At 31.2% G+C, this 13235-nt stretch overlaps 1 protein-coding gene and 1 long non-coding RNA gene across 4 annotated transcripts; both read left to right on the top strand.

Moving 5' to 3' along the window:
* Positions 1 to 201: 201 nt before the first annotated feature.
* Positions 202 to 817, top strand: LOC112421965 (uncharacterized). Its single transcript, XR_003012352.2, has 2 exons — positions 202 to 362; positions 463 to 817. It is a non-coding gene; the product is annotated as an uncharacterized lncRNA (long non-coding RNA).
* A 5459-nt stretch (positions 818 to 6276) lies between these two features.
* Positions 6277 to 12722, top strand: LOC11407311 (membrane protein of ER body-like protein). 3 transcript variants are annotated; one of them, XM_039834406.1, is made up of 9 exons: positions 6277 to 6900; positions 7458 to 7610; positions 7932 to 8678; positions 9247 to 9390; positions 9657 to 9977; positions 10628 to 11053; positions 11139 to 11390; positions 11506 to 11567; positions 11847 to 12722. In XM_039834406.1, the coding sequence occupies exons 1-9, from the start codon at positions 6495 to 6497 to the stop codon at positions 12306 to 12308; spliced, it is 2973 nt and encodes a 990-aa protein (XP_039690340.1). In that variant the 5' UTR covers positions 6277 to 6494; the 3' UTR covers positions 12309 to 12722. The 3 variants fall into 3 exon arrangements, with proteins under 3 accessions (XP_039690340.1, XP_039690341.1, XP_024640109.1); XM_039834407.1 differs by having other exon boundaries at positions 6278 to 6900; positions 9660 to 9977; XM_024784341.2 differs by lacking the exon at positions 7458 to 7610 and having other exon boundaries at positions 6278 to 6900.
* Positions 12723 to 13235: the final 513 nt, after the last annotated feature.

Here is a 13235-nt window from a genome sequence, read left to right as displayed (position 1 = left end):
TTATAATCAAAAGGACTTTTCAAATTCCTTAAACTCCGAATCTAATATGTACCCCGTGGTCCAACAATATTATTTCTTTTTTGTGATTTTTCCTTTTACATCATGAAAGGTTAAAATATAATTTAAAATAAGTATTTAAAATTACTAAGTGTGTTAAAGGGATAAACATAACATATTCATGTAGCGATCGAAGAGATGTTTAAAAATGATTCTTAATGTAGGAAGAGTTTTAAAACTCCATAAGTGTTAATATATTAAGTTAATGTAAAGAGAGAAAAATATGGTTAATATTCTCAAGTTTATCTATGTTATAATCTTCTTTATTCTCATGTTTTTTGTTTTAATAGACGTTGATGGCCATGGTAAGCAAATTTTTCATCTTTTCTAAATTTTCATGTTTACTCATACACAATCTTTTATATCATTTTATTAATATTCTTATATTTTTCTTTTTCACCACAGTACTTGTTGAATGTATTGAGAACAACGATTGTGAAAAAGGAATGTGTAAATTTCCTTTTATTGTGAGGTGCTTAATGGACCAATGTAAATGTGTTCGTATACACAACCTAATATAGAAGGAGCATACCTAAGAAAAAGCTCGGAAGGGGAGAATGAACTCTATCAATAGCAAAAGATTTAAGCAAGATAGCTTCCACTAAAATATTACATGAGTTGTCATTTAATTATTGTGTTGGTATCTTATATTTTATTTTACTTTTATTTTTACTCTACTAATTCGTAGACTTTTCTGTTGTGGTTTTCTATTCTAATACGACCTTAAGAAAATAAAATAAAATGATAATAATATTATTTAGATCGTCTTCTTCTCCCTTAATTTTAAGAGTTTAATGATAGTGGATTGATAGTTTGAAACAATTTTGCACACACAACCAATCAAAATATTTATAATCATCACATCAATTAATGTTTTCAATTATGTGACAATTTAAAATGTTTTGATTGGTTGTATGTACAAAGTTGTTTTAGACTGTTAACTCACCACCGTTAAACTCAAATTTTAGAGGTATCAACACAACTGAGTATCACCTTTTTTTTTCCAACATCATCCTACAAAAATATCTTTAACAAATAAGTTTAAAAATACATTTTATGTTATTGTGAAGTTTACAATTTTAATTTATATTTAAAAATACAAAAATATCTTTAATAAATAAGTTTAAAAATATCATTAACATGACCGAATATCAATTTATATTTCTCTTCCTTATAATTATTTGACAACCTCAAGTAATTTGTTTATTTTAGAATATACAGAAAACTACAAATCACAACAGAAAAAAAAAAAAAAAAACTGTTGAAATAACCACATGGGTGTTAGTTAATTGCTTATTTTAGTGTTGTCTGTAATTATACTAATTGTTGTATAACTACATGTTAGAAAAATATTTTGAGTTTACCTTCTAGAGAATGGGTCCAATGAATTAAGAGATGTGATGAGTGTAGATTCAGTCCATTGGGATAGTAAAAAATACATTTATCATGTAACGAAAAGGTTTTTCGCATCACTTCTTGCCATATCATGAGTACATTTTAAATTATATAATCCAAACCATATCATAATGTGGTTGTGGCCTTACTAACAAGGTTTAGACGATTTGTGATGTGTTAAATTCATTTTTGGTAGGTTTGAACATTTTAAATGTTTCCTTCAACTGTAATTACAGTCTTCAAATCACCATAAAAAAAGTTACAGTTTTAAAACATTTTATGGCTATATAAATTGTCATGCCTTCTTCCATATTTTCATTCATTCAACAATTTTCTTTCTTAGTTTTTATTTGGGAGTGAGTTTTGATACTATGGTCATTGTTGATCATTCATACTATCCTGAATTTGTTGTATAATTTGTATGAGGATAATATGATTGTCACAAAAAACCTTCGTATCAATTATGATAATCATAGGTTTTGATATGTTTTAGATTTTATAATCTGAAAGCCTGCAAAATGTGTTCAGATTATATAATTTTAACGAAGATATTTTTAAAATTTTGAAGGGCTCACGAGAAATACGAAAGGTGGAAAAAATATTCCTTGTGGGCCGCCCTGTAACACTCCATGCTTGCAAGACTTAAAACATATGACTATTACTTTTCCCACCCTGTTGCCTTCTCGCGCGCCCTGCAAAAATTCCAAAAATACCCCTGGTCCGGATTACGTATTCCGGACCAGATTGCTAGTGTTTCCGAAACATATAATTCGGACAAATACAATATAAATATTTTGTGTCTTTCTTTGATGTCAAAGGCTTCTGTTGACCGTTATACGACCCCCGCATAAGGGGTCTTATGAGCAGTCAACAATGACCATGACACCACAAAAACTCCTAAAAGCTACCTAAAAAACTAAAAATAATTGAAGAAAATGTAAGAAAGGAGGGTGAAGAAGAATGAGGGAAAATGTTGAAGATCCAAACCTTTTTATAGCTTAAAAGAAGTCATAGATAATTTGGAAGTTAAGAAAAACGTGTTATTCATTCAAAACTGTCCAAAATATTTGTCTTTTTATTTCCCTCACTATTGTTCCTCTTTTGTTTCTGAAAAATCCACCCAGCTTTATATCATCAATCAGACCTTTACAATAAGATTCGACCATAATTTTTTTGATGCAATCATCTTTTGCATGTTTCACTGTTGGAAGCATCACCAAGATTTCCTCTTCAATCGTCTTATTAGACCCTTTCATCTTCAATATTATAATTTGAACAAGGATCCGTTGACACTAAATCTTAAGTGTTCATTAATCTTAATCCAAAGGCCAAAATGTATTCAATAAAATCATAATATGGACATTCAACATTCAAATATTTTTCTTTCCTAAAAATTCTCTTGTTTCCTAAAAAAGTAACATCTTCTCAATGGGATGTCCTCAATTACAGGAATATCAATTACTTTAACGCAACAATACTCACCAAGGATAAATCTTGATTTGTCACAGCAACATTCAATTTAGTTTAAAGGGTTTTCCGTTTTCCTAATTCATAAATTAAATTTATATATCCTTTGATTTTGCAACCATATGCAATTATTTTAATGATTTACAAAGCAATTTTGCCAATTAAAAAGTATTTCTCCGTTTGCAATTTGGCTTGGGAGGTGGTGAATTCTTATGATTCTATAATCTTAATAAAATCAATAATCATGACCATGAATTAGAATAAGATGAATCAATATACTTTCTGAAAGAAAGAAAAGAATTAAGGGATTTTAAACTAAAACTCGTGATTCTTCATCACTGAAAAGGGAAAGAAAACATGAAAAGATATTAGGTTAATTAAGAAAGAGGTGAATGAATTGTAGAAAGAGATGAAGGAAAAGATGCAGACATTAATAGGAATAATAACGTACAGGTTTCAAATCTCATATAGAGCAAAAACAGTGTGCGGTTGAGAGTAAGGATATACAGGAAATATAAACATTAAAATTAATATTAGCCTTTGATTAAATATAATGTACCGTTGAGATTTGGTGTCAACGAATCCGTTGACACCTGGTGTCAACGGATCCTGACTCTATATATATATATATATATATATTTTTTTTTGGTCAAATAGCCTAGTGGTTAGAGCTCACACAATTAAATTGTGGAGAAGTCGAGTGTCCCCTGCATATAATATGCAATATCCCTACCAACTGAACTAAACTCACAAAGATGTAAAACGTTTATATTTAAATACATCAAAAGTGAATAAACAAAAAAATCGAGTGTAAAATCAATTTTAAAACTCGAAGCTATAATTTCTAAATTCAAATAAAACAATTCCGAAAAGAGAATCAATTCAATTCTACTTTTAAGGAATTAAACATGTTAAAATTACACACCTAGAATTAACTTTGGCTCCTCCAAACCAAGAAACTAAATGCACATCTAATATTTTTAAAATCAAACGTACATATAACACGTAACATTTATCTTGGTAGGCGAACAACGTGATCCACCACTTACCTTCACCAAACTTTTATCAGATTAATAAATTCCATTATCTATGGATTCTCATGTCCCCATCCAATGGTTCAAATTTGTCAATCAAGATCATCATATATCAATATCCAAATAAGAATTTTGTTAACAATTGTTATAAAAATATTATTTAAGGAACCCACAAAAAGAAATTATATATTAAAAATATAAATCAAACACTTGTTAAAGTCATAACTATATAATTTTTAATGCAAAAATTACTACTTTTAGATGGTTAAACAATGTCTTTAAAAAACTTGTTAACATTTTCTTTCAAATAATATTGCCACACCCGTCCTCGTAATTAACTTCTTTCACGTGGTACGACGAGACCTCCTTGGTTGGTACATATACTACCTGAAATACTCATTAATCCATTAGTTTTTTTTAGTTTATATTAAAATATTTTTTAATATTTATGACATGAACTATAGTCAACTGTTAACTTACACTAGTTCGAGGAGATTGAAATCATACTCCTTAACCAATACTATATTTTATTCAATTCATGTAAGTAGAAGAAAAATAGAGTAATTAGGAAGGGAAGCTACACTAAAATGGTCGAACAAATCCTCATTCTCAAGCATATATTAATTAACAGCAAAGTCTAAAAAAATATATACTTCCTCCATTTTAAAATAAATGTCGCTTCAGCCAATTATACACGGATTAAGGAATAGAATAAAGTAATGTCATAACAATTTTACTAAAATAATCTTACTTTATAAGAATAAGATAAACTTAAAGTTGCATTGAAAATTGTGTGGAGAGAAAAGTTTGAGCATTTATTGAGGATAAAGTTGGAAGAAAAAAATTAAAGCTGGATTGAAACAATTTTTTTGGCTAAAGCGACAGTCATTTTGAAACGGATGGAGTATTATTCACTATAAATAATTAGCACCACACTTAATAATATGACAACCATAATAAATAATTTTGTGTTTTTCAACCAATATATATATATTTTTAAAGAATCAACCAAAATAATTGTGTTGAATAAAATATCATGATGTGTCTCACTCCTCATTTTTTTAAGTCTATGTTAGGAGATCGATAATAAAGTCAAATTCACATCTGTCTACTTCACTTGAGTTTTTTAATTATGAGTATTTATTTTAATAGACTTAGAATGTGGACCACGTGAACCCCACTCCATCCTCACAACAACATGTCTTTTATTTTCTTGTATTATAGTCTTTGAGTTACATCATTTACTTGAATTATTCTTGCATTATCTTTTATAAGATGAATTATTCTTGCCACAAAAAATAAAGATGGGTTGTTCTTTATCATTATAGGCACTTTCACAGTTCTAGCTGTCACAGTTCTGCCAAATTATAGTTTGTATCGTAATGCCTTAAAAAGATGTTTAAATTGGACTGGTCTATTCTAATGAAGCATAAATTATTATACTTGTGTGAATGTGTCAATTTCGTTGTTGTTTGAGGCGGCTAGAGATATGAATTGTAGGACCGGTATGATTTCGTTTATGTATCTGAGGTTGTCTATTGGGGGAGATGCGAGAATGTTGAATTTCTGAGTTCTTAAATTCGTACTTATTTTTGCTTTTAAAAATGTGTCGTAACCTGATTTTAAGTTAACTCTCACATTAATTATATATTCATTTAATTGTTGAATGGATGTTAGTTTCATAAACTTGTGCATCTAGAATTATCGACCCTACAAATACTTTTTGGTAGTTACTAGTACAGTAGAAGAAAACAAGAAATAATTAGCAAGAAAAAAACGTGGGATTTGTATATTGGTTTTTTGTTCGAAAATTTTAACTTCTACCATATTTCTTTCTGAAAGAAGAAAAAGAAAGTGGTCCTCGTTCTCTCGTCCATTTCAGAATCTCAGACACACGTTTCAGAACAAACCACACAATGCAACTTAGGAAAAAGATAATTCTATTTTAATATACAATATTTAATAGTAATGCCTGTCCCATTATCTTGTTTTCTTCGTTCCTACAAAAAATAATTATTTTAAATTTATTGACTCCTTACAAAGTAAAACCATAAAATAACGTAGCACTACTAAATAAATCAATTTGAGTGTTAAATTTATCTTCAACTTTCTTAACATTATCCCAATTGAAGTAGAAAATAGATTTCTTTTTTATGAAAACATACTAATGAATAGTTTAATACCTTAGAAGAATTTTTTTTCATGACCTTAAAAAACAATTTAAGTGTCATTTTTTTTTTTTTACAGAATGTTTGTCAATTATTTAACACTAAACATTTTTGATCAAAAATATTAATTTTGAAATCTTTTGATTATAGAAACCCATGTGTTTTTCTAAAAATACCATTCATGTGCCATGCCAACTTGTCTCATTCATATTTTCCATGCCTAAAGTAGGTGAGGTCATGATTATATGCAAAATATTCAAAACCAAACAGCAAACAACATTAAATTTTGGATTCCACTCAATTTCCATACATACTTATCCCATAACCCAATCTTGTCATAGTTGTCTTGTCCTGTCTTTGTCCTTGTGAAACAATGGAGCAAGAAAACCAACATCCAATGATAATTGTGCATGATAATGAAGAACAACAAGAAGAAGTAGAAGATTTATCATTGAAAATAACCTTTCCACATGTCAAAGACAATAACAACACAACTGTGGTTGTGACATCCTCTTTTGTTAGTAATGGTCATAGCAATGGAACTTCAACAATTGTCACCGACTTAGATGAGTTTTCTTTGCAAAAAGATGAAGAACTTGAAAAGAAAAGAAATGTTGGTGAATGTAACAGTGATAAAGAACAAGATTGTGTACCTGTTGGACTTGGACTAGTTGCTAATTTTGTTGGAGAAGCCATAAAAGATGATGCTATTTTTGGCTCTGAATCTTCTGATATATTCCTCCAGAACAAGAACAGTGTTTTCTTTGACAAACAACAAGGTACACCACTATCTCTTGTTTTTTAGTATGTACTATATATAGTATCCTCCTAATTGAGAGGATTAACAAAAGATAATTTTTGATTATATTAAATCATAGTTTTAATGTGGTTGTTGCTGCATCACTCTCAATTAGACTAGTTTAATTATATTAAATCATAGACTAGTTTTTATATTAATTTGTTTGATTATATTAAATCAAATTTAAGTTTTAAAGGTTATTGTTAATTTTTTTTGACATATATTAGTTAGTACTAGTTTAATTGTTACAGTTTCTCAATTTCTGGATGTTTTTCGAGCTTTTCGATTAACATTAGTTAATCTGTGTTTGTGTAGGTAAATGCATTACTAGATCTATAATGGTGTTCCTGACCTTAAATTGTCTTGCTTGGCTTTTCTTATGAGTATTATTACTAACTTAATGAAAGAAGATAATTTGTAAGATTAGTAAATTAATTGGAACTAACCCCAATATAAATAACAATTAGACTCAAATTTTCTTGGTTAGTTTTTCTTTTCTGATTTTTGGTAAATATGTCATCACTTTTATGGCTGAAGGAGTGTGGAAATGTCACCATTGCACATGGTCGACCAAGCCATTCGACAGTCCTAGGACTGGTCCCATGTGGAATCTTAAAGGGTACCCTGACTTGCCGATGAATGTCAAAACTTTGATTCAACATGGACCTTGTTTTGTTTGGGAAACTAAAGGTCAGTAGTAGATGCCAAGATTTCTGAAGTACACAATCGCAGTTCTGACGGCCATAGTTGAATAGCCTTTCAATGAGATGGATTCTGAAGTTACTTCCATTATAAATTTGTTGGATGAGATTGTGACAGTTTATTTTTCTTTGTTGGCTTTAAAAATTTAGGCCATATTTAGATAAACAGCTTAATTGAGCGCTTATAGCATAAATACTGAGTATCTTTGATACTCAATTTGGAGAACTATGATTATGTTGTCCTAAATTTTTATGTCCATGAACAATCTTATGTTAAAATTTGGAATTGAAATTTGTTTTATGTTTGCAGGCAATGAAGTTAATGGACTTGACAGAGTTCACAACGGCGATGCTACCAATCATGAGGAGAGTAAACTTGATGAACAGGTGGAAAATTCAGCTATTCAAACTAGTTTACGCGGTGAAGTTCATGGAATTAATAGAGTTCAAAATGATGATATTACCAATCATGAGGAGAGTAAACTTGATGAACAAGTGGAAGTTCATAGACATCATGGAGTTCAAAACGGCGATGCTACCAATCATGATAACAAAGTTCCTTCCAGTTCAGAATTATCTGCTTTACATAACTCATCCGACAAACAAGCAACACCTGCTGTGAATTCTAACGAAGAAATCATACAGGAACTTAACTCGATAAAAGAAACTGACCAGCAAGAGAAAGAGTATGATGTTGAGTTAGTAATTGCAAAACAAGAGACACATGATTTGTATTGTCCTAATTGCAAATCTTGCATCACTAAAAGGGTTATCCTCAAGAAAAGAAAAAGGAACAATCAGATACTAGACAACAAAGGCAAGCGCGATAGGTTGGACAGTGTAGTTGACAATGATGTGGTTAATCCTGATAGTACTACACATGAAGCTAACCAAGGTAATTATGAAAAAGTAACATCTGAAATTACCAGTATGGATCCACCTCCTGCTCCTGTTACTGCTGCTGCTGCTGCTGCCGATGATGACGGTGATGATCATCCTGAGAAAGAAGTGGAAGTATTCAGATGTTTATCATGCTTCAGCATATTTATTCCTAGTGGTAAGTAGTTTTTTTTCTTCTTTTCTATGATGCATAGCAGAATGTGGTCTTTGTGTCTATGCTTTGCTCATTTTTATTTGGCTAAAGGGAACGTGACTTGAAAAAGCAATTTCAAGCAAAAGCGTCTTATTTAAAGAGATTTGATAATGATTTTAAGATTATGAAAACACAAAAGCATTTCTTCTTGTTGAGGTGTTGGAACATGAACATCTGTACAACACTGTCCCTACACTCTTGTTGAATTATTTTTATGGCTGTGGACATACACCAGAGTCCAGACACTTGTGGGGCACTTACAAGTTACAACACTTAAATAAAGGTTGCACTTGAAGGAGACCTCCGTTGAATGAAATTATTGTGGCTCCTACTCCCTATTTTGTGGGGCTAAATGCCAAATTAGTGAGATCCACATGAACTTCACTCAATAATAGTGTACTGGAAAGAGTGTGCTAGAGGGGGGTTTGTTGCTGGCATTTCTCTTTCAACTCATGCACTACATCTATATATGATGATTGTGTGCTTATCTTATTTATATATCTTAACCTATTAATCTCATTTATTTTGACAGGAAAAGGTTTCAATCTGTTCCGTAATTTTGGTGGGGCCAGCAAGGATGAAACTTCGCAAAATTCTTCAAATATACCAAGCTCCAGTCCAAATTGGTTCATCTCTTTATTTACTTCAAATAAGAGGAAAACAGCTACTGAACCAGGTTTTTTCTTTGTTCTTTTATTATTTAGGTACTCTAAGTAAAATCACTTGCATGATGATGCTTATTTGAAAATTTTATGAATTATTTCCAACTGTCTACACTTTCTCGAGTGATTTTACCTTATTTGAACAGAGAAGTATTAAAAAAAGCATGCACTTGAGCAATAATCTTATAGCTCGAAGCCTTGAAGTCAATTTGACTCTGAACTGAAATTATTTGTAAAGAAATTTGTCTCTCCAATTTAATTTCCTGTTTTATTTGTATAGCAGGTGACACTTCCCAAGAATATTCTACCACTGATCCTGCTGACCAGAACCAGTCAACAATTACTTCACCTTTACTATCCTCCTCTGATATTGGTCATCCAGAAGGTACACTTGGTGATGCAGATCTGATTAAGAATGTGAAACCGACGTCAGATGTTAATCATGGACGTGAAAGAATGAATTCTACAATTTCCTCAAATGGAGTGCAGAGCGTTGTGCAGGATTTCATAGATTTTTCAGAAAAAGAGCAGTCGCTGACCAGAAAACTGAGGACCGATAACAGAGGGAAAAACAAGACTTCAGTGGATACAACAAATACAAGTATGTTTGAGATTTTAAGATAATATAATTTTTTGTTTGTTTTGATATTGTTTGTTTTAAAAAAAGAATCTAGCTAAATCATAGGGATACTTAGCTGAGCATTAGAATCATAAAACCTGCATAACTGTCTCTTAGTTGGGAACGGGTTCTCTCCGGTGGAAATTTTCTGCAGTAGAATTTCCACCGCTTATTTATCTCTACTGCATGCGGTCAAAGTCGATGAGCGATGAAGATTTGATTGAACGATGAAGATTTCCACTAGAATCCCTCCAATGCAATTTTCACGGTCACGGGAGAGGAACTGTTCCCTAGTTTCTTACTGAAATTATTCATGTTTACATTCAAACATGTACCAACAATATAAGAAAATATGAAACTTTTGTGCACTTATGCATAATGTGCATTTTCATTTTAGACTTTAACTTTGATACACTGTCGGTGTAAAAAGGTGTCGACAAATCATTGATAATAGTTGTGATTGAAGTCAAATGTTTTTAAATGAACTAATGATTATAATTGATTGACGTGTAAAAAACATTTACACTGACAATGTATATGAATTAATTCTTTCATATTACTTTATTGTTCATTCCATTGATTCATTTTGTTCTATGTGACGTTGCTCACTTCACTATATCACTCTGATGCAGATACTGTTGAAGTTACGTCCTCAACGAACTTTTCTAATGGGACGGTATCTGAGTATAAAAGTGTTAAATCAGTAACTACTACTTCTAGTGAAACATTTGTTAATTCTGGAGCAACTGCAAAAGGCGCCATTCTGAATCATTATCAAGAGAAACCTGAATTCATTGTTCCGACAAGTACAACCATAGCGTCCCTAATTGTTGAGAAGTTACCAAAAGATGTGAACCAAATGCCTGAAATTGTTAAGAATAATGATTATGATTCCTCTTTGAGGCAAGATGGAGCACAATCACCAGTTCAATCCTTTGACAGCACAAGTTCTGCAATAGATGGTATATTTCCATCAAAAACAGATATTACACTGATTGATACAGTGCGAAAGGATATCAATGGGAAGATAAATCCTTCTGTTATAAATGAAAATAAAGGTATGCACATGAAACGATTATTATCGGTTAGCTATTTACAAAAAAAACATTGTGTGTAATAACCAAAGGTGTTATTACGGTGCAGGTGATGTGATTGTTGTTGTTGATGAAGAAGCAAATGAATCAACAACATTGCAGACAGAAGGTAATGTTCCAAGGGATGGTGCTATTGTGACAGAATCTCCAACTCAAGTAGATATTGGTGAACAACCTAGAAATGAAGTTGGTGAACCAAAAAAGTGGGAAATAGTTAAAAGCATTGTGTATGGTGGTTTAGTTGAGTCAATCACAAGTCTAGGAATTGTTTCATCTGCAGCTAGTTCTGGTGCTACCCCATGTAAGTATTCTGTTCTGAGGATTATTGCAAGTCTGCAGTCTTGGATTTATAATTTTGAAAGCTAAAATTTGGTTAGTGATATCCAATTAATTCTCTGATCTTGTGTTTGTTGCAGTGAATATTATTACATTGGGATTTGCAAATCTGATTGGTGGACTTTTCATCCTTGGTCATAATGTGAGTGGATTTCCATTTACTGCTCAATTTCATAATCACTAATTGTATGATCATGTCCCTCTGGCATTCTTTCTTCATATATATTTTCATGAATGAAAACAATATATAGTTGAAAAATAATGTTAGCAGATAGTAAACTAAGAAATCTGAACCATTAATGAAAACAATTTAACTAATATCAGCCACTGATTTCATATATTTGTACATGTGCATGTAATATCAGCCATTGATTTTTTTTTATCAACTACCGAGATTTCTTTCTTTTGGTCCTTTTTCCAGCTTAAAGAGTTGAAAGATAGCCATTCTCGAGGGCAACAACTGCAAACAAATGTGCAAGATCGATATCAAGAACTACTAGGAAACAGATCAAACTTCGTCTTTCACGCTGTTATAGCTGTTTTTTCATTCCTAATATTTGGTTCTGTCCCCCTCATTATATACGGCATCTTGATTAATAAGAACTACTATGATGAAGTTAAGCTTGCAATAGTGGCAGCAACTTCTGTTGCATGCATCATTCTGCTTACTGTTGGGAAAGTTTACACCAGAAGGCCACCTAAATCCTATATCAAAACTGTGTTGTACTATGTCACAATGGCACTTGCAGCCTCAGGACTATCTTACATAGCAGGCAAACTATTCAAGGATCTTTTAGAGAAATTCAACCACTCAGAGTCAGGTTTTGCTATTAACATGCCAATATCAGACACAAGTATGGAAACAACATGGATGTCTTCCTGAAAGAGTTGAGAGAATTAGAACTTTAGAAGGAGCTTGGGTTTCTTAGAGGGATCTTCAAAGGGAGTCCTTTGAGGAACTTTGTTAGGAAAAAAAAAATGCACCCTCTAATCTTAAGAATAAATAAAAAGTCGAATATATCTGGTCCAAATATGAACCAAATACATTTGACTTTTTGCTTATACTTAAGACTTGGAAGTAGTATCAGCATGTGGTACTAACAAGCAACCTTTTTCATTTGACGGTTCATCTTAAGTTTTGTTTTAGTGATTCTTGTTGGTAAAAATAGAAATAAGTAAAGGAAAAAGATGTATGTTACAAAAGTGCCCACGGAACTAACGATTAAGTACATTTTTTCCTCCACTACCCACCCATGTATTATTTCAAATTCAATCACTAACTTTCGTTTTTCCCAAATTTACACGAGTAAAATATGCGAGTATCTTTGTACCCAAAAAAATAAAAAATGTGAGCATCTTGAAATTCTTGAAATAGTTCGTCTCGGCAAATAGCGTCACTCACAAAAGAATAAACTTTTTATTACTTTGAGATGAGAAAATGTTTTACAATTTACAAATAATTATGAAAATATCACATTATTTTCATTTTGTTTCATTTTTAAATTTTTCCGACAGAAAATGGGGAGAATTATTTTTCATCTGTGTAAATATTTGAAAAGAAGTAAAATTATAATATTGTACTTTTGTAACGAATGAAAATAAAAAGGTTGGAGAACTTTTCAATGAAATCCTTGTGTCTTATCTTTGAATCCTTGGTGATGATGATATTCATAGCATGTTGTCCTTATACTAATATAACAATGATTATATACTCTTGGAATAATTATAGCCTATGCTAATGACTTTATACTCTTGATTAACTATAGTATTTGAATAAAGTTCTCTTACAAATTTAAGACAGGTATATTTC

Source organism: Medicago truncatula, chromosome 5 (genome assembly GCF_003473485.1).
Source record: "Medicago truncatula cultivar Jemalong A17 chromosome 5, MtrunA17r5.0-ANR, whole genome shotgun sequence".
Lineage (NCBI taxonomy): Eukaryota > Viridiplantae > Streptophyta > Magnoliopsida > Fabales > Fabaceae > Medicago > Medicago truncatula.
Note: the sequence above shows the minus strand (reverse complement) of the source record. Positions and strands in the feature narration are given on the sequence as shown.